We start from the raw sequence: 23,171 nt of genomic DNA, 5'->3' as shown, positions 1-23,171 counted from the left end.
TTTTTTTTAATTAATTTTATAAATATTATCATATTAGGTGATTTAATGTAAGCATTGAACACGTTCAGCAGCTACGCCTTTACCTTGCTCTTGTACTTCTGATGACCCATCTTGAACTTGACATAAGGATCGCTGAATCCGTTGGCATCCATTGGCTGCAGGTTACGACCTTCTATTAGGCTGATGCTGACTATACCCCGCCAGAGCTGGGCTTTTCTGTGTACATCCGAGAGCCTCATACTCTGGTACTGCAGCAAACACACACACATACAGGTAAGGAATTAATCTTACAAACGGGAATCCTTTATCAGCACATGCATGGAGGAGACACACAATAAGGAAACACAATATGTGAAAACCTAAAAACATTTGGCTTTGAGTAAATTTCAGAGATATAACCAGCTTCAATCCACAATTAGAATTGCAAAAACAAATATATATCATCAAAATCTATTTTAAACTGTATTTTTTTCTGGGACATGATTATTTGGATGAATCATTATTAACTGATTATCAACATAATTAGTTAATATATGATATAATCCTTTGTTAGAGTATAGAGACTCTAAAGTGTGTCTCTTGATGAAAGGAAAACTGACTCAGAGCACTAATAAGGCTAGAAATGTTTAAAGAAATGTATGCATTTTGCATTTAAGCTGAAAAAACATTTATTAAGTAAATATGATCTATCCAGATTTAGCTTCAGTTGCCTCAAATTATGCCAAACAATAAAAAATAAATGTCTTTTAAGTACTGTTTTGCTAACAGATTATTAATTTCTTAAAATAAAATAAAAACAGCCAACAGATTAATTGGTTGAAAAAAAGAAAAAAAAAAGAAAAACAATTACCAGCTGCAGACCTAAATCATTTAATCATGCTGTTATAGTAAATAACCAAATAGAGAACTTCTGATGGAATCCTAGTAGTAGAAACATATGTCGAAATGTTTAAAAAAAGCTAAATATGAAATGTATTTCTACTATCTGCAACATTAGGAATTAAGCAAGACTGCACCATGGTTAATATCATATGCAAGTCCATCAGTCAATAAAATGATTAGACTTAATTAAAAAATTAAGTCTAATCATTTAGGGGATGGTTCTAAACTGTACTACCTTTATGTTGATGATTCTGTGTTATAAACTGAAATCTGGACTGATTCTTCTATGTTCTCCAGGTCCGCTTCCTCCCTCTCATGTTTTTGTTTTTAGCTTTTATAAAGGTCTATTTAACCTCTCTTTGAATCATGTCAGCAACCTTCACTAAAACAAAATCTAGGCTATTTATTTTTCAAGCAAATGTACAAACCTCCCTCCCTAGCTCACTCCCTCTCCTCCTTCCTCGTTAGGCAGACTTTATTAGCATAGCTTTTGTTTTGCGGGTGAATTTCATTAAACTCTGAACAAACCCTGCCTCGTGAGTGCAGGCCTTTGATCTGGAGACAGAGCCTCTTAATTTCCATTCTCCAGACATTAAACAGTTGTGAATAGCTCCCTGCAATGAAGTCATCTCTGCCATGCAGTAACTCCCACATCTTCCATTAATTCTGCTCACTTGCTACTGTATGCTAATGATGAGGTCAGTGTTTGGTCATAACAGTCCATGACCCATTTATACTTGTATTTTTATTGACATTTTCTTGAAAAAATATTCATACTCATTAAGCTTTTTCATATTCTGTCATGTTTTTACGAAAAGTTTCAGTATGATTTAATGGATTTTTACTTATTCGTACAAAAAACAAAGAGGTGCATAACTATAAAGTTAAAAGAAAAGGATGTATGATTTTCAGAGTTTAATTAAATAAGAATGTTTCTATGTGCAGTGAATTTATTTCTATTGAGCTCCTTTTTATAACTCTACATTGTTGGCAGATGTTTTCAGAAACCTGTGTGTGTCCACCTGCGTGTATCTCTGCACATCTTTCTAAACATGACATCCCCACACACCGTGGGGAAGCGGCCTGCATTACCTAGTTTTTTTCTTTAAGGAGAGGGAAGCTGATTAGAGGGAAGATGGATGGAGCTAAATACAGAGCAATCTCGGGCTGCAAATAACGATTAGTTTGCATATCTATTAATTTATTTTTGCGATTAATGGATTAATAATCAGGTAGCCAAAAGTTCCTTAAAGAAGATTTTTTACCTAATTAAAGCAGGTAAAACTAAAACTTTTCCACTGAAGGAGTTCTGGTTAGAACATATTGACAGACGAAATTTTTTTTTTGTTATCTTAAATGCAGAATGTTTTATATTTTTTCACAATCTTGGCATGATTACTGCTCTTAGCGGGTTGCTCTGTCAGCTAAAGGCATGTTTTAGAGTCTCTACACTCCAATTAATAATTTATCGATTAATAAATTAGTTGACAAATATTTCAATAATCGATTGATCATGATTAATTCGATTAATTGTTTCAGCCCTACTGAACAAAAACACTGCAGAAGAGTTGAGATTGCTGTAGAATGACATCCAAACATAATGGCCATACCATACTGGAAGTGTTTAGAGGAACTTATTTGTTAAAATGGTCCAGTCAAAGGTTGGACCCTTATCCAACTGAAAGCAGACAGGGTAATCAGTCCTTGCTCAGGGTTGCTCTAATTCAATTGGACTAAAAAAAAAATTATGAATGATAGCTCCTAAAGATTTGTAGCAGTATTTTCACTAGATTGTGGCTGTAAGTACCAACTGGGATACCAAGTTTTTACATTTTTACCTGTAAAATAAGGAAAAACATTTAAATCGTCCGTCCTTTTCCTAATAACACAGCACTTTTTACTAGACTTTGATATAAAATCTCAATAAATACATAGACTGATGCTGTTATAACATGACAAAATGGAGAAAGTTTAATAGTTATGAACCAAAGAGTGAAACTAAGAGGCTGAAAGCCTTCCTTTATGTTTCAGTATAATTAGGGAAATGTATATAATAAGAAATTCCTTAACAGTTTAAAAATGATTGTTTGAATAAAATGAAATAAAAATAAAAATAAAAATGAGCTGTTTACAGTCCAGCAGATGGGGAGGCAGAAAACAGCAGCTCAAACTAACTTTTTTTCAGCTACTCTCACATATACTGGTCCAGTTATGGTGCTTTAAAATATTTGGAAAGAAAGAAAAAAACAAACAATAGACGCTTGTGTGCTCAAATCCGACCTGGCACACTCAGCAAATAAATTAATTATAAGTTTTAGACACATTCAATCTGATTCAGGGGTAGTACTTTGTGAAAATAAAACACCTTTTCTCCTTTTTCACAACACAAGAGGTTTACTGTAACATTGGTAAAATGAAGCTGATTCAATTTTGAACCCAAAATTGTCTTTATGATTTTTTTTTTTTTTTTTGCCAAATAAGGCTGAAAAAACACAGTTAAAACGTCATGCATGAACAGAAAGGAGGCAGGAGTATCAATCAGCATGCTTTATATTCAACCTGACAGCAATAAAACCCAACGAACACTCAAAAAAAAAGGCAGCACTTTATTTCATGTGCAGTATGGCAATATGCAAAACAGAAATAAAGTCAAAACTATATTTGTAACTGATGTAAAACAAAGTGGAATAATTCGTTACAATCAATTCCCTAAAAGCAGATTTTTATATTTCCCAGCTGTTTGCAGAGCAAAACTCTTTAATACTCCTAAATACAAACAAACTGTCTTATTTTCTTACACAAAGTCTGCAATATGTCGAACACATCAAAGGTGGAGAAACACACACTTTCAAAAGATGTTGACAATTTTTTATCACAGGACAGTGGAGAAGTGTTTGCTACCCGATAGATTTCTTCATTTGTTGTTTTTTTACTTAACTAAAACATAATTTATCATCAAACAAATGTTACCAGGGTAAATGGAAAATAGCCTTGAGTTTATTTTATAAAAGAAAAAAAATCAGCTTTTTCTTAGTAAAAAAATTTATATGACTTTAGTTTTAAATTAAGTGTTAAAGTGATCAGTCACATTATTTCAGTTGGGTTAACAAGCAACATCCATCTGTAGTTAATACTGACTCACCTGGAAAAGCAAGAAACTATGTAAACAACATGAGGTGGACTCAGTTCTCAAGAAACAACCCACTATCAGTCTAAAATGTTTATGGACAGATCAGAAACAAATTATCTACTATATATTTGTGCTGATGAAGGTTATAGAGCCACTTTTGAGGCTTTGAGACTTCAGCAACCACAGTGAGACCCATTATCCACAAATAGAGATAATAAGAAAAAACACTGCATATACCCATAAACATGATTACTCTTCAACGAAGCAGGGACAGAACCATCTGAGTCAATTAATGTCAGTGGTACCTCAACATCCAGATAGAAACTGGGCAAAAACAGCATCCCTGGGAGAGTTCAAAGGCCAAAACCACTGCTTGCCCAAACAAACAGGACAAAAAGCATTTTGATGCTGCCAAAGACTTGCCGGAAAAACATCTGTGGAGTGATGAGATAAAGGTAAATCCTTGTAGTCACTTAAATCCAGCATAAAACTAACACAAAGCACATGATACTGCCACTTGACACACTGCTGGTAGTGTGATTCTCTGGAACTGCTTTGAATCTTCTGGACGGGAATAATGTGACATAAAGTCTTTAAACATTAATCTGACAAGACAGTTCTCACTAATGTTTGATGGTAGTTATAGTCACCAAAATCAGACAATATTCATACAAGCAGGTTTTCCTATATACTCTATTAAGATGTGACATACGTATTTCCTCACATGGGACAGTACTGTATCTGACCTCTTTTCATATAGTAAATGGAGCACCTCCAGTGATTTGGTTTCACATAGAGCCATGTTGGTTTGGACAACTATTTTCCACCCAGAGGATGAAACCATCATTTGAAAACTCTTACTATGGGTCAGAACAATAAAAATGAAATAAACCTACAAAAATAAAGATATAACAGGGCAACATCTCAATCTTGCAGTTTGGTATTCACTGTGTAATTCTCTTGGCCTAAAAAATATCCAATTTAATGCAATACAATGAGAAGCTAAATATCAACATCAAATTTTCTTTCCTCTTCTTTAACAAAATCAAAACTTGCTTTGAAAACAGCAACTTGCAGATTTAAAATAAAGTAATATATGATAAGGTCAGGATCTTTGATCATTTTCCTTCACCCTTGATGTGTCAACCTTCAGGACAGGGGCAACCTTTTGTTGCACAAGTAACCAAAACCAAAACATGTGCATGCCCTCTGTGCTTGAGCAGACTGCATATTGCAGCTTGTGAAAAATAAGCACGTAACAATGGGAACTGAGAATAAAATGGATGCCAAAACCATTGTGGAAGGAAGAAAAGGAGGATTGGACGGATAGGGCGGGGGGAGACTCCATCCATGTACCGAGACACCGGTAAAGAAGGGTAGGCGAGGTGCAGTGCGGTCGGTAGTGGAGTTAGAGCAGAATCACAGGTTTTTGTGAGTTACATGCTGGTTAAGTTTACCTTACTAGCTCGTTTCCAGTTTCTTCTCAAAAGCATGGTCTGTAAATGAGACAAAGCGGTTACAGAATGCCTCCTACTGTTCTCTTGTTAAGGGTAAAGGGCACCAGGTTTACATAATCGCCCTGACCTGAAGCAAAGAGTTAGATGAGGGAAGTAGGTGAAGTCGCATCATGCAGGTTAAGTTAGCAGAAAGTGTATAAGCAGAGATATTACATGGTGTAATGGTTTAGTTTTATAGCAAGACATGCATAGACAATGACACATTTACATTAAGCAAACTCGAAATTACATTAAGGCCCACAGCATATCTACCTTCATTTATACTCTTTTTTACTCATATCTATTACTAGATACTAGATTACTAGAGAGCCAGTTTTTGTCCATTTCATGAGCTAATACTGTGATGACGCATTAATTTTGGTGAGTCTTTCATTTTAACAGGTCCCTTCAAAGTTTAAAACCTTTGTGGTCCTGCACCAGGCTTTAACTATAGTATATCCATGTTTTACATTACTCAAACCTCACCTTTCTTATACCGGTATCAGCTCTCAGTTAGGTTTTTTATTGCCATAGATATTTCATTCAAATAGCATTTAATAAGAAAGGAATGGTAACCTGCAAAGTAGTTTTTTTGTGTTATCAGTCAGTTTTTCATCTTGTTTTTACGTTTTTATTTAAATAAAATGTAGCGATAGGAATCACTAAAAGCTGTCAAATAAAAAATAATATCCACGACACTGTCCAACAGTCCCTAAACACAAACACCTCTTTATCTGACTGCAGTCAATCATGTACACGTTAACAAAAAATATTTATCAGGAAAACGTTTCTGTGAATGTAACAATATTTATTTTGGAAAGACAGATATTTCAAATCCTCCTGAACAATAATAGCTTTTTTTATGTCCTTCAAATGAAAAACATTCTTGATTGCACTTATAATATTTCCTCCAAACTTAAGTGCAAGAATGCCATCCATTAATTAAGTCATTTTAGATGAATCTGGACACTTAATTTCTGAGAAAAGTCCTCTTGCATACCTTTAACATTCCCTTATAAAAATTGCCTTGGACTATTGTGCGTTACATTGTGTGCTTTTTAGCTGTTCTTATACTGCCAGCAGTAAGTTCTGTGTACTTAAAACTAAGGTTGCTGCTAATCAGACATCTTATAAATTGTACAGAATGACAACTCAAGAATCAGTGGTTATTATACTGCTTTATTACCTGAATTAACTTTAAATATTCAAAGCTGGATCCCCTGAAAACACTGAGCCTTTTGATCTTATATATTAATAGTTTTTTGTATTTGACTCTGAACACCCACAACTATCTTATCATGGTAAGGTGAAAGTTCAGTTTTCAGCAGTAAGCTTTGCAGCTTAAACAGACTTATTTAGCATAGTGCCTGTAAGATCATGTATTAAGAGTTGAAACGTCTGAACTAATTTACAGGCATCTGATCAAAAATATAATTATTAAAATTACTGAAATGTAACCTCAAGTGTGCAAAAACACTTAAAACGTTCAAACATGTATCTCTTTTGCATAACTTTTCTTTTTGGCTCTCATTTATAAATTATTCGCTATTTGCATGCACAGAATGAGGACTGCCAAGTTATTGACTTGGTCCAAATCTGCTGGTTTGGCTTAGCTAGAAAAGGCTTTAGACATTAACATAATTACATGAAACTGACAATATTCCTTGAAAAACTAGCGCCTAATGAGAGTATTTGCCTGTTCATATTATTGCAGTTATTTTACTGAAGTTTTCTGGATATATGCCACATCTGTTTGTTTTGTAAAGTGCCTTAAAAGAGAACATTTGTTGTGAATTAGTGCTGTAAAGAGGATTATTTTTCTTATTCATATATGAGTCTGTTAAACCCTAATAATTCCCATGAATGAAATAAATGCCAGCTAAATATTAACTAGAACCATTTTGTATTTGTATCTGAATCACTGGTTCTAAAGCAATAACCGTCCGTACCAATAACTTAGTTGTTAAATCTTTCATATGAGTGACTTAAGAGAAAATGTTGCTTTCACCATTTTTTTTGCTACCTCTAATCTTCTCTCAGGTACGAACAAATTTAGACTACTCTTAACGTCTCAGTCAGCTGTTATCCAAAGCTAGTTTTTCACTAAATGACTACATTTGTTTTAGTTAGAGGCAATAGTCCATGTTATTAGGCTACATCATGACACAATGTAACTCTAAAATTATACTTTTTCATTTTTATGATGACTGAACTATTTGTCACTACACCTGCAGCTGTTATGTCAGTATCCAGATGACAATTTGTTGGTATTTTATCAATGGAAAGAACAGTTAGAGATCAAGCTACTAAATAAACATCTGGAACAGAAAATAATTAGAAAGTTCAGTAAGGCACCTCTAACGGTAAGACTTGCAGTCATTTCCCTCCATGGCCGCTCCTTGGCTTAGTTATCACACTAAAATGTTTGGGGTCTGTCTGACTGTCAGATTATCATTTTTTTTACATACGTTTATGCATAGTGAGAGAGACAGGAGGTGCGATGAAGGGATGACAGGAGTGCATGTTTATAGCTAAGGACATTTAGCTGAATGTCATTGTGTTGGTTGATGGCAAACTCATATAAGGCATTAAACTCATACGTTGTTCCGCTTGTGTCCATCAGTAGTTTTCATTGACTGTTTTCGGATTAAATGATTTTTCTTTTAATATATTTTTTTATTATTTTTTCTTCTGTGTAACTTCTGTTATTATTTACAGCTGTTGTAACTTATTTCCCACTGCTTTGCTTTTACTGGTCCTTTAATTCTGCTGCTCAGCAGAACTTCGATCTGCGAACCGTTACGGTTTTACTTCTTCGTCTTCAATGCCCTTTCTATGATTGGACACTGTGGGTATATATGCAAAATTTATATTTCACAAAACGTGTGCTCACTTAATCACAGGTACAGAGCATCACGTTAAGAAGGATCATTTATGATCCTTTACTGAATTAAAAAAGTTATGATTTACCTGTGGTATATTTAGCAAAAGCCCTGTGAAATAATAACAGTCTGCAAGCCAAACGAAAAGGACCCAGGTTTACCGACTAAAATCTTTATTTATATCGTTTTACCCAAAGGATTTGATAAAACTGTGAAACTCTATTAGTGACGGATGAAAATTCCTAATGGTTTAGGCTCTTGTTTTGAATTTAGCAGGCTGTCTGTAATGCATAGGGAAAAAAATACCGTGTGTGCTTGAGTTAAAGCGCCTCTATTGGACATTTGATTCATCTGTTTTATATGACTTACAGAGAGCAAATAAATACATAATTAAATAAGATCTTCTTTGATTCATTCATCTATCTGTAAAAAATAAAACACAAAGGTTAGAAATATATTCTGCTAAAGATAATTTCTTTATTGCAGAACAGTTTGCTTTTTTTCTGCAAAATATAAAAAAAAATTCAATGAAGAATGGCTCAAGACTTTTGCACACCAATAGTTTGCTAAACAGTCACCTGGTGCTGATTCATGAGTTTTGTAAAAATGTAAAAAAAAAAATCTCAATTTTGTTATTCTTTTTCACACCACTAGATGGCATCAGAGATGTTGCCATGTATGTTTTTTTTAACAGTAGCAGAATCCAAAATGATGCTTAACCTAAACAGAGTTTATTTGTTTTGTCAAACGGGGGCTGTGTGAACCAAAGCCCAGAAAAAGCAGCAGAATTAAGACATCAGATCAAAAGGAATAAAATATGTCCCTCATGACACTGTCCTGATTGGAGCAGAGCATGTTAGAATCCAATTAAACAAACAAATAATTTAACAGAAATAAATGCAACTGAATCACTAAGTGTATCCGCAGAGGCATGAGACACAAATAATTAGGAAAGAAGATCTTCTACTCTTTGAACATCCAAATTTTTTGTTGATGAACTCTTGTGTTTATGCCTTTGCGTTTTCTGACTTGTAATGTTTCCAGAACCTGCAGCTAAAGTAAGGCAGCACTCTCCAGTTCAATATCAGCTCCATGTGCTACACATATGTGGTAAAACAGTTTATCAACTTATAATCATGTTTATGGATTTTGTCAGTAGTATAACTTATGTGGAATCTGGCAGTGTAAATACAGAGTAAATTAAACATTGTTAAATAGGCTATGCAGTGTCAAAGTAAATTGACTCTTTTACAGTTATTACCACAATAACTGGAGTAAGATAAACACTATGTAGAGAGTTAATTTAACACTTATTCAGAGTGTGACCAAATGCGCACTTAAAGTGTTACCTTAACACTGCAAAATATACTATAAATATACAAACATATCCAAAACACCTAAACTTTTGCAAACCATAAACTTTATACATACATATTTTAATTTTATATGATAGGCCAACAAAATCTAAAAAGTGGACTGAATGCTAGATGACTTTCTCTTTTTTCACAAATGAAATTACTGAAAGCATTGAAGATGATTAGTTTTTTGGACCGTCTGTCTTTTGGATTCCTGTTAATTGCTCTGCGATATTCCCAGTCCCAGATAATCCCTGTCTCAACTATTTCACAGCCTCCAACAGGCTTTCTTCCAGTTGTATATAAACTGTCCTGCCCTACTGGAGAAAAGCATTCCAACAACATACTATCCTTTCACTAGCATATTATACCTGTGGGATGGTGTGTTCAGGATAATGCAAAGTGTTTATCCTCTGCCACACATAACATTTTGCTCAGAATAGTCTAATTTTGGTCTCATCTGGTTGGTGCATGTTCTATTGTCTTGTATACAGTTTGTGTTATACTTTAAACTTAACTTGATCAGGCTTTCTCTGTGCCAGTCGTCCGAAAAGGTAGGATATGTTGAGAGCACAGCTTCTTTGAATAATACATAAACTGATTAATGTTTAGGTGGATGGATTGCAATCATAATCTTTCCAATGTCAAAGATTAAACAGAGCTTTATGAGATTTTTTTTTTATTAACAAAAAGAAGAAATTACTGTGTTTAGGTTTTGCTTAGTTTTTTTTTATTTTTTTTTTACCGATTGTGATGTAGGTTGGATAAGAATTGGCCAACATGTCCAGAAAACATGGAGGACAACAGTTGGATTAAAGCAGAATGAGCAAAGAAATCCCCACAGATTAAACTTGAATGTCTTACAGCATCCTTTATGTCTCCCTCCTTTGGTGACAGAGTGACGGCGAGTTCCAGGCTCCCCAGGTTATGTTCAGGATACTGTGGATCCTTCAATTCCAAAGTTACATCCAACGTCCTGCGAGGATAGAGAGTCTAAAATGTTAACGTGCTAAACTTTATCATGAATAATGTAGAGCCAAAGCAGTGCATCATTTAAGACTTTTATATAAAAACAAAGAACTTTAGACAGACAAAAAGCTCTTACGTCATCATAACAGCTTTTCTTAAAATTTCTCAAAAATAGCCTTTAAAATAAAAAAATAAAAATGTTCAAGAATTTCAGTACACCTCTATCAAAAAGATCTGACTACAGTGAGGCCATAATACTAAAATAAAAACATAAGTATTTAAACTGCACCATGATTAAAGGAATATCCCTGATCACCTTCAATTAACAATAATTTTGCAAAGCCATTAATCTGTCAATATTTTTTTCAATTACTAAAGGTTCATTAAACAATCATTTTACTAAATGAAACCTGGTGAAACTATTACTTTCCCACTTAAGGGGTTCTGGATAGAGCATATTGTCGACAAAAAAACTTTTTTTTATTATCTTAAAAGCAAAATGTTTATATATATTTTAAAAATCTTGGTACATTAACCGTTCTGAGTGGGTTGCTCTGACAGCTAAAGGCATGTTTTATTGTCTCTATACTCCAGTTAATGATTAATTGATTGCTAAATTAGTTGATGACTAATACAACAATCAATTAATCATGAATAATCTGATTGTTTCAGCCCTACTTAAACACTGACAAAACAATATCCATATTTCAATTAAGTCACAGGGTCTAATGGGAGCAACCTTGAGTCAACAAACACAATCTGAAAACGGCTCACCAAAATTTTAAAATCTGCTCTAAGGCAGCTATGACTTTCTCACAATAAGATGCATAAAATTTGCCTGTTTATTACAGAGGATTGCAGCTAAAGCCATATTCTCTTTCAGATACACAGAACAAGACAGAAGCACAACATCTGGGAACATCTGTGCAACATTAAGTCTAAATGTTGGCTGCTGAATAGGCCTAAAACAACATTTACCCATTCCATTGCTTCATCAGTGGAATAGGTTGGTTTTGATCTTTATTTTTATTTGTTTGATTTTCCATAGTAAATCCTGTATTCTTCACAAATATAAGGCAGATAAAAAACAAAAATTCTGAGTAAAGTGAAATGTGCTTCAGGGTTTTAAATTATTATTTAATTTATTTAACTCTTGTGATTCTTTAATTTCCTTGTGAAGCAACCTGCAAATGTCTGCCAGAAGAGGGCAGCAAAGGACAACCTAACAATGACTGAAGTTAGTCTACACTGTCTTCCAAAAACTATTTCCCTTGAACTTCCCAACTTATGTCATGTTACAACCAAAGACTGTAATGGAACAATACATTTAAAGAACATTTAGATATGAATCTGCAGAGTATAACATGCATTTGAATGCAGTCCCATTTGCTTTATCTGCCTTCTTTACAGCTACAAACTCATAAATATTCCAAATATGGGGCATGCAGGTAGCACAGCAGTTAAAGCGCATGACTGATGTATGCAGGCCTTAGTCCTCAATGTTGGTGACCTAGGTTCGAATCTGATCTGTGGTCCTTTGCTGCATGTCTCTCCCCCTCTCTCATACCCCTTTTCCTATCAGTCTACTCATGAAACAATGAACCTCTAGTGCTGCAAAAACTCAAAAAAATAAAAATAAAAAGTTCTACACACAGGGGGATACAGAGTGTTAGATCTTTTTTTTGTATTGTAGAAGAATGGAGATTAGATTTATGTCTCATTTGTTCAGTGCATCTTTTTTTAAATGTTTGCTGAACACCAATGCATACTCAGGGTGGACAGAACAACAACACAGCTCTTTCTGGTGGGGCATTTATGTGCAGAACTCTCAGAAAAAACTCATAGATACCCCCTACTCTGAAAAACAGCATAGAAGTTCTGTCTAGATGATGTGTCAAGAACGAGGTGCAAGACCTCCCAAAGCAAAAACTCATAAACATGTTATTTCCTCTGCCTTGGTAGAGGTTATGTATTTATATGTCAAGTATACACATTCATATAAAGTGCAAACTGAGCTTTAATTTTCCTCCATAAAATCTTCCCTTGCAGACCTTTTACCAGATGGTTTAGCTGTAAACTGATTTTTCCAGCTGATCGCTGTATCTCTGCAGCTTCTCCTAAATAACCACTGGCCCCTCTCTACTTCTCTGTCCTTTTGCTTTCTCTATCAGTTTAGCCGTCCAGCTCCATGTGTGATGTTTGGCACCAATGATTTAAATCTTTTGGTTCAGTATGATGGATCGAAAAGTCCAATGTAAGATAATCACATCTCACAAAGAGTTTCTGGTGATTTGTTATCTTAAACTTACCAGACTTTACATTTCTCCAGTTCTGAACTGCCTCTTTGAATAATGTTCCCCTTGATTTGCTGGTATGTTTTAGGAAAATCTTTTTGAAAGTTTTGTAGTCATAATCTTTGCATTTTTAGATGATTGAACAGAACTAAATGAGATGTCTGGATATTGTTAATTAACCTAATCCTGATTTAAACCTGCTGTCATGTTTGTTTACTAATGTTCTTTAACAACTTCTAAGGAATTACAGAACCGCCGCATTTATACAGTGGTCAGGTTAAAACAGAGTAAATCATATTTTATTTTGAGATATCAGACTAAATGGAGTTATTACATTTTAAATCTTTATTTGTTTCAGTGGTAACATGAAATAGTAAGAGAAAGTGCTACAGATATGAAAAGGTGGTTATAAAATTATAAAATATTTGAAAGCAGCCTAAATCTTAGTATTTCTGCTTAAAGCTCTCTGTAGAATCACCAAGGTCAATACATAAAATATAATCTGTGTGAAAAAAGGAATTAAGAAAGCTCAAAGCAATAGGAACAAAAAAACAAAACAACAACAAGAAAACCTCTGATGTTCGAGTGATTCCAGATGAAGATACGCTGAGCCCATAAAATCATCCTGGAGTCCAAAATCATAGTCAAACACCTACAGAAAGACACAAACGATCAGAATGAAACACAAACATTATTTCAATTCTAATGTTGGACATATTTTTTTCCATATAAAAATTAGAGATTAATTCACAACCAAATTACACTGTTGTCCAAAACACACTTTCATGTTGAAAACATTTTAGACATGGATCAAATCTAAAGCTAAATATGCTCACACTTTTCAAATTGTGTTCAGTTAATGATAAGCTGGAGTTCTAATAGTTGCAAAGAAGCCAAATAAAGAGAGATATAGGTTATAGTTTCTGTATTTATTTCTGCAGTAAACAGAAGCTTTGGAGCTTAAACTAAAGCCAGAAATGATCTTTTAAGATAAGTGCTTGTGGGATTAAAAGGTCGCAGGTCCAAGCCCAGTTTCTAAAGTGAACGACCTTCAACACTTAAAGAGACACTAAAAGCTTAAACATCCTTCTTCTCAACTGATTACCAAATAATTAACAAAAATCTAACCAAGCCCAATGTTTACAAGAAAACATCATTACCAGGCATACCACGGAACAACATGAATGTTATAACAGCCTAAAAAATTAAATAAGTGACTTGAATTATGTTTGGAGGGCAGGGTCTTTGGAATTGTGTTTTGGTAGCAAATGTTTAAGTTTTGTTTTTTATCATTTGTATCACTTTTTTATCTACTTGTCATTAGAATAGTTGCTTAACTTTTAGACAATCAGTCAAAACAAACAAAATAAACGGATCGAGATAAAGTAGGATTTATTATAAAGACCAAACATCCCAAATACATCACAAAATTCCAAAATAACTGTCAAGCTTAAGTCGAAACAAGAAGTAAGAAGTAAAATAGAGAACCAAAAAACTTTTCTTACTTAAAGCTACAGTGTGTAACTTTTAGCGACATCTAGCGGTCAGACTGCAGACTGCAGCAACATGAACATCTCCACCCCACCGCTTCTCCCCCCCAACAGTACGGCGAGCGTTACGGGACAAAATGTCTTCCACGACGTCCGCATCACCTACCTTCTCAAGTGATGAGGTTTGTTTACATAGATAATTTTACAGATAATATTTCATTAGTCTGTGTAGGGTATAGATTTCATGTAGACTTAAGATAATAAATATACCCGTTATTTTTTCTACATCGTTGTGACGTTTTGGCGATCTCGCAATCGCTAGGTTGTTGGCTCTGCGCTGCCGTAGCGCAAAGATGTCTGCCTCCATGGCTGCGAGACCCGCTCCTATGTAATTATAAATAACGAATTCTAAGGCAACGCAAATATTAAGGTTAAGAGGCTGAGCTCGTAGATGATGATAAATAACATAGTTATGTATAATATATTACATTTCTGACTGTATATCCCTGTAATTATTACACACTGTAGCTTTAAGATGCATTTTAACTTTTATTTTGGATCATTTTGGCAATTAAGAACAGAGAGTGTTTAAATAAAAGTCACCCCAAAATACTATTGGCAGTCTTTTAAACCTTGTGAAAAAAATAAATAACACACACATAAAACCACCTAATCTACAGTATTATACCATAGAAGATTAATGTGTATATTTTAGCCTTATAGCAGATAAGGTCAAAAACTGACTTACTTTGACATATAGCGGCTCCCTGAGGGTTTCCACCAAAAGGCTGACTCTCTCATCCCACACTGGGTTTAGATTTTTATGGATCGTTTTGCTTCTGAACACTTCCTTCCCTCCGATTTTAAACTTCACATATGGGTCACTGGTCCCTGGAGATGGGGGTAAAAAGGCAAACAGTAACAAAAATCGTTAGAGAGAAACAAACAATACTATGAAAAAATGGATAAAACAAAACCAAATAGGGTGAATGCAGTTTGCAAAGCAAGTTGGGGGGGGGAGTTTATATTATCATTGGGTCTGTTTAACTGGTTGAAAGCTGAACTTTTTCTTTCCCAAACAGAACCTTTTCAAACATAGAAAGTAGTTTTAGATCATTGCTTGTTTATTGCTTTTGTATTTCTGCTTCCTTCTCCTTGAGCCCCAGTTGGCCTCGGCAGATGGCCGCTCACACTTAGCCTGGTTCTGCTGGAGGTCTCTTTCTGTTAAAAGGGAGTTTTCCTCTCCACTGTCGCTACAAGCATGCTTGGTGGTAGAGAATCAATAAGTGGATGCAATCGGCTGGTTTTCGTTAGATAGAAACCTTTCAACCAATCCTACTGTATGATCTGCTTGAATTTTTCTCTGAAGTGCCTTGAGACGACGTGTGTTGAGAACTGGCACTATAGAAAAAAACGGAATTGAATTAAATCTGTTACACCAGAAATGATAACAAATAAAATAAAATAGAAAAGGATGAAAACAACTCAACTCACTTTCATTGATTTCTCTATTAGCTTTTTATGTCCTGATCCCTCCTGGGTTTAGAACCAGTTATTCTCACTGAATTAAGTTGATTTACGTCAACAATTCTACCTCCTGCCTTCCACCTCCGACTAGATGCATTCCCCACATTTTATGTTTAGTTCTTTTCTTTTCATCTTATTTATAATTTCCATGGGACCCTTAACTTGCCACCAGGGAGTCTGACATCCCCCGCTTCTACATGTGAAAAAATCCAAAACTGAGCAACATGCTTCCTTTACACGAAAAATAAAAAGATGAAATTTCAGCAAATCTTCTCCAACTTAAGAACATTATTGCCAACTTTGAAAGCCTTTCATACAGGGCCAATTTTTCTATAACAAAATAAACTAGAGATTCTCCAACCTACACACAATTATAAGGGATTTTCAAATGAAACCGTCTCAATTAGGTGTTTAAAGTTTGGGTAAGTGTAGGTATTTGCATTGTCTTATCAATGGTGTATTACCATTCATACTTAGGCATTATAATTATTTTTAAAGCTCTGATTTGCCATGCCTTTCTTGTTTTGTTTTAGTAGCATCATCAGAGGCAGTATTTGACCACTAGATGGTAGGATTGTCCTAAAGTCTCAGATTTGAGAAGCTCACCTGAATTTAAGGATGAAATAAACTGAACATTGTTCTGAACACACCATTCCCTCAGTGAATCATGGTGGCAGCATTATGCTGTAGTAATTACATTGTTCAACAGGAACAAACAAGCTAATTAAATTCAACAGAGAAATGTTTGGAGCTTAAAAAGAAAAAGAATGAGGAATGAGCCCAGGTTCCCTTTCCCCCTTAACATACAGCCAGAGCTATCATAGATTATTAAGCATAATCTGTTACAGGGTACATCAAAAGTCCTGACCAAAATCCTATTGAGAGCCTTTACCATACTGTATATATTATATTTATTAGATAAAATGTGCTCACCATTAAATAAAAAAAAACACTAACTTTACAATTAGACTTAAAGGCTTTCTCTAAAAAACCTTGGTGACTCTGCAACCTACTGATTTAATAGGAAATTCATTAAATGTTCAATTTAATGTTCATTTATTTAATATGCTAATTAGGGAAATTGTTCATCAAATAACATTTTCAGCAATAAAAATGCAATAAATAGCATAAATCCTATTTGTTGTTTTTTGTGTGCAAAAAACATAAACATAAAAACAAACATAAAAAACATAAAGATAAATAAAAGATTCTAGTCTTGTAAATTCATCAAATTAAAGGCAAATGATGATTTCCAAGGTTTGTCCTGAAGAAATAACACAGGATGCTAAAAATAAATAAATAACAGACTAAGGAAAAACAACTAAATAAAACTAGTATAAAATAAATAAATATATAACATTTTGGGCAAGTTGTTGAGCTATTAGTTGATAGTGAGAGCTTAGCAGACTGCAGGACCTGTGGTCACATGGTGTTAATTGGCAAGGAAGTGATTAAATTGGTTGGATTATATGCTTTTGAAAGCTGAAAACTGAGGCCCCTCCTTCTGTTTGGAGTTGTTTTGCTTTTATTTTTCCTAAGTGGCCTCATTCAGTGCTCTTGCATTTCATTTATTTTTCTTTGGAGGAAGCCCTGTACTACTTTCAGCTGTAACAGATATACACTTCATAATTTTACCTGATAACTACCCACCTGCAAACCCTTAAGAGTCCTTCTTATTAGTGGCCAAACATATCTCAGAGAAGCAGACAGACCTATTATTAGGAGACTCCAATCTGCATGTGAATACAGATCTGCTAAACAGTATATTATAAACAGCTTCAACTGTCAGAACTTCTCCCTCTAAAGAAAGCATTTCAGGTGAAGGAGAAACAATCAATCAAACAAAATTAAATAGAACTGTTGTGTTATTTGCCATTTTGGAGCTACCTAGATTACAGCAAATATTCACCACCAAATTTCATAGACAAAATTATAAATGTATACTCTTTCCACTTTACAATGATGAACTTCTTGGTGGCAGCCTGTAATTGCAAATCCAGATAAATAACAACAGAGTTCGTGTTTGCAATGGGATTAAATGAGGATAATTTCAAATAGTATCAATATTTTGTGAGGCACTAATAAAGATACAATAAATAAGCATAGGAAACTTATTTTCTAATAACTGAAGATGAGTCTTACTGTTTAAGCACTTCTTGTCTAAGTATGAAAGTGTCTATGCTGATTGTTAATTGGATAATAACTCACTCCTACATAATTAGCTTGATGGTGTTTAAAAAAGGCAGTAAAAGCCCAATGATGTCAACAGTTCATATTTTTACACCATCATAAATCTCTGAACAGGCACGGGGAAATATTTTTAGTCATAAAAACAGAAAGACCCAAAGCAAAAAATGAGGTCCGCTTTGCTTGAATAAAGACCATTGATGTTATGCTGCTACCAAAGCTTTGATGTGAGAACAGCATATGTGCTGACAGGGGCCTGCTGGGAGAAGATGGTCATTTCCTCACGTTTAGAAAGCATCCACATAGATATGTGCACTTCTGCTCTCAGACAAAAGCTATTACAGTCACACATATTTGTCCTTAAACTTGCTGTTGACAGATATCTGAAAAGAAGCTACAGCGGGAGACAAAAAATGCACAAGAGAAGAAAAGAAGAAGAGTCAGAAATCTGTGGGACTGTGCTGCTTCTGTAGGGAAAAAGTTAAAGAACAAAAGCTAATTGATCCCAAACCACATCCCTCCCGGAAGACACTATTGCCTCAGAAGAAATCCTTTTTTTATATACATGTTTCTGTCTTTCTGTGCCTCAGTGGGTCAATATTAACCAGACACACATCACTGACTCACAGGTTCTGCATCCCTCAGAGCTGGCTTTATGGGGCCATAACACACACAGGCTGAACAGTATGAAATGGAAAAGGCTGCCAGTGTGGGAGGAAGATGAAAATGAGCAGGAGTGGGTCCAGCACAGAGGAGGAAAAGGAAGAACATTCTTGGAAAACAACCAGAGCTATCCACTTACTTAATATGTCCAATTTTTTTTAAGCATTCACACCTTTGGAGAGACTTATCTCGACAGTGATGCAAATGCAACGAGTGATGCACTAACCACCAAGGGCTAGTGGGTGCTTGGATCAATTACACATAGATTGTTGTAAGATCAATAAGCTCTAGAGGAATGAGCAATGATTGACATGGCTGTTTTATAGACAATGGCGCCAAGGGCTGTGATCCACTCCGGGGGAATGAGAGCATGAAATGGAAGCTCTGTGTAAGGAAAGATTGGGTGCAAAAAGTACATATGTCAGTCACCAACACACTTGGAGGGTAATTGTTGTTGGTATAAATGTTCAGGTATAGGAAACGGTTTACAGTCTTGAGTCAGTGGTGCTTCTTATCGCTTTATTTGGATTTATAGTTATACATATGCATATACATATATCAAAATCAGACATATTTTAATAATCCCTGAGGGAAATTACTTTTGTTACACGCTCCAGATATACAAACATTTTTATAGGGTTTAGGAAGGGTTTAACAATGTATAGTATAAGTCTAAAGCCTGTAGTTGGAGTTATGCAAGATTCTGAATATTCTGAAATCTGTTAAACCTTTTTAACATGTAATTGCAATATTTTGATTTTAAGATAATATCGTTTTCTGGAGCTATTGATCATAGACACACCACAAACTCACAAGTCAAAGTCCTGTGCAGGTTGTAACTGTCTAAGGAAGACATCCTCCTATATTGGTGAGATTTATTCACCAATAGAAGAAGAGGAAGACCAAGGAGTTGGTGAACTTTCTGAAAGGAAAATATATCTATGATAGATGTGCTTTGGTTGCCTGTTTAAGCTGCAACCACAGAGAGCCTTGAGTGAGAGCTCAGTGCGACACTCCTTTGAATTTTTGTACGTGTGTAGTAAAGAATTTTGTTAGCAGACTTTTTTTTTTCTGCCACAGAATCTTGGATCATGTCTCACAAACAGTGAAAGGGAGCATTTAGCAAAGTTTTGTTTGTTGAATAAATCAATAATTAATGATTTCTGTTCTAGTGATATACAGTCATTTCTACCATGAATTAAAGATTACAAAAAATGTCAACGACAAGTAATGCTGTAACTTTACACTTCACTCTCTTCTAAAGCATCCACTGCTTTTCATGGAAAATACAACTTTATAGACTTAAACTTAGACTCAGCTTTTTCTCCTTCAGGAAAATTCTGTTTCCAGTAGCTTATATAAAGCACAAAGAGTTAAAGCAAGATGCCATTAAAGATAAAAATACGACAGACAATATAAAAAGAGTGTATATAGTACAAAAGAGCATTAAAAAAAGAAAAAAGTCGTAGTTTCCTGGATTATGTTTCCCTTAAATCTGCACAGTAGAGAGATAAGGGAAGACTACACTGTAGTTGACTTGGTTTATCGCGCTTGTACTGCAGAGGTTAGCATCCTCCGGATGAAATGTTTTTCTTTTTGCCTCTTTGCCCAGTATAATTACCCAAAAAGAAAGAAATGAAGCAAAATTAAAAGGAACCAACACAACTGTATGCATCACATTTTCAGCTGGTTGTTCTATCATCTGGTCAGATTGTCTCATTTGATAACAATTATCCTCTAGCCTCAGGTTTTAAAAGTTGGGTTTAATTTCCATAATATCCTCAATATCCTTTTCCATCTTAATTAGTAGTATTGCTAGCAGGAGCAGCCTCAGGAAACTCATACATCCTACTGTGCTGCATTCACTTGCATAACGTATTTTACACTAATTTAAAGACAATTTCAGTCCACATATAATTTAACAATTCAGAAAGCTAATAGTAGTTTTGTCTCTGTAATTGATTCATGGAAATTAATTTTATCTTCAAATGAAACCTGAATTATTTTTGATTTTCATCAGTAGATAATGCCACTAAAATCAAATATTGGCTGGGACTCTATTGACACACATTTCATAGGAAAAAGCAAATCGTTACTGATCTGTCTTAGGGTCCAAAGTACTTTATCAGTTATTTATTCAAAATTCATCTTTATTAAACTTCATAGATAAGTTAGATGTTTTAAGCTGCTCTAACACAAACATCACAATAGTCACTTAGAACTTTTCTTGTACGTACTATCTTAATTTAAACGAAACACATTTTAGCAACTATACTTAAAATAAGAAATTATTTTCACTTCCTAAAATGCAGCTTTTAAACCACTTCTCCGGATAATTGGAGCTTCAATGGTCAACTTTTACTTTTCTGATGATTTAAATAAACTAAGGAGGTATAATCTGTTTTTTTTGTTTTGTTTTTTTGGCTTAATAGACCGTGGAACCAGATTCGTTTTAGATATTACCCAAACCACAACAATATAGTATTAAAACTAATAAAACACAAAATGAAACTTAATAAACACAATGCGTCCTTCAATTTTAGATGGCTTTTATTGATAGTCATAACAAATCAGTGTACCAGTAGCCAAAACTAAAAATAAATCTGTTTATAAGAGCACACAGCAGGTAACTTTGCATTGGGTGTGGTGCAAACACACATCTGAAAGCAAATGGAAGCCCTCTTTTAGTGAGTGTCTTCTCAACAGAGAACATAATCAACCACACATTTAAATCCTCTGAACACCTAATAGAAAACAACCATAACGACTGCTCTCTGTGTCTATTAGATGGAAAACCTGCCTGCCGTTCTAGACACCTGAGCCCTGAGGATAATGTAATGGTCCTGTTAAAAGCAAATACAGAGAACCCATTTTACAAGAAAAAAAACAGAAAAATATATAGGAAATGCTTAGACATTGATTTTTTAAAATCTTTTTATAGAACTGCTACCACCAAACCAACTCAATCGGATGTTTACAGACACAACAGTCCAGTCTTAAAATTCAGCATGAACTAATAGCCCCTAGGCAAATCCTCAATTACAACGAAATGGGTCAGTCAGATTCGTTCTCATTATAACACCATTAAATAGTCACCCTGTCCCAAACATAGAGTTCCCTCAGGGACTCCTTTGAATTATGAATATTCTTATATAGCTGACTTAAAATCAAGTGTACTCCACCACTAATGTGCTCATGCATTTTGATAATGCATACCATATTAACTGGATTCCTGCTGTGAAAATAATGAGCTATTTTCTTCTTTTTTACCCCCTCTCTGCTAGTTTCACTGACAAGAGATTTAATTACTACAATAACATCTACAGTATTTCAACCACTCAGCGAACAGCAGGCTTGTTTAAATTGTTCAGACTCGATTTAGGCTGGGCTATCCTACCAGATTTAAAAGAAGAAAGCCTCAGATTTGAAATTTGTCAGAGACCAAGATCAAATTTGTTGCGGAAAGATAAATGACAAGTTGTATGACAAGAATTGTAATTTGTGAGCAGGACTACAGAAAAGGCACAACTGTGTCATAGCTGTTTGTAATGCAGGGAGGACAGAGGCAGGCTGATGTACAAGAAACAACCAGGTCATCACATAAATAATGAAACAACCTCAAAAAAACATCTTATATAATCTGAAATTAAAATTATATTATAAGAATACTTTAATATTGAGACAGGACAGACGTCATCTTTGGACCAATGTAAGCAACAGTAAACTATGACTACATGGTCATCAAGGATGATGGATATTGAAAGCACATGACTTGATGCAATCTTCTGGAAATTCTAAGATAAATAAGCATTTTACTTTAAATAATCTGCTAAACTTGACTATATTGTCTGATAGTTAAGATAAACACAAATGCATGGACTTGACTCTAAATTTGTCCGTATGATTTTTTTTCTTTATTTGCATTTTTGTGTAAAATGCCTTGAAATGGTTAAAGGAATTGACATTTAATATAACAAATGGAATTAAATAAAGTATTTGAAATAGATTAGCATAAGCAACAGAATTGTGTGATGCTATTCTGTAAATGTGCACTAAAATGTGTGTAAAATACTTCACATATCCAAGACGGCAGTGCATATGAATACTGCAATACAAAGGTCTCAATTTCTGCTGCTAAATAGTTTTTTATTATGTGAAACACCAGTGTACCGATAGGATCTTATCTATTATGTTCTATTCAATTCTACAGACAGAAATCAGACAAAATAATCCTAAGATGAACCTAAAACAAAAGGGCTCAACCTTACCAGTTTTAAGCATCAATTGATTAGAACT

At 34.5% G+C, this 23,171-nt stretch overlaps 1 protein-coding gene across 5 annotated transcripts in view; it reads right to left on the bottom strand.

Moving 5' to 3' along the window:
• The window catches only part of mctp1 (multiple C2 domains, transmembrane 1), a 168,708-nt gene that overhangs the window by 76,845 nt on the left and 68,692 nt on the right, over window positions 1–23,171 (bottom strand). For 4 of the 5 annotated variants that reach the window (XM_015373329.1, XM_015373325.1, XM_015373327.1 and 1 more), the window contains exons 3-7: window positions 15,247–15,389; window positions 13,581–13,660; window positions 10,610–10,721; window positions 5,470–5,508; window positions 84–248 (exon numbers count right to left, since the gene is read on the bottom strand). In XM_015373329.1, coding sequence (XP_015228815.1) covers window positions 84–248; window positions 5,470–5,508; window positions 10,610–10,721; window positions 13,581–13,660; window positions 15,247–15,389 — 539 coding nt within the window. The remainder of the gene's footprint in view (window positions 1–83; window positions 249–5,469; window positions 5,509–10,609; window positions 10,722–13,580; window positions 13,661–15,246; window positions 15,390–23,171) is intronic. The other variant, XM_015373326.1, reaches the window with a different exon arrangement.

The sequence above is a fragment of the Cyprinodon variegatus genome, unplaced genomic scaffold, assembly GCF_000732505.1.
Source record: "Cyprinodon variegatus isolate N-32 unplaced genomic scaffold, C_variegatus-1.0 Scaffold85, whole genome shotgun sequence".
NCBI lineage: Eukaryota > Metazoa > Chordata > Actinopteri > Cyprinodontiformes > Cyprinodontidae > Cyprinodon > Cyprinodon variegatus.
Note: the sequence above shows the minus strand (reverse complement) of the source record. Positions and strands in the feature narration are given on the sequence as shown.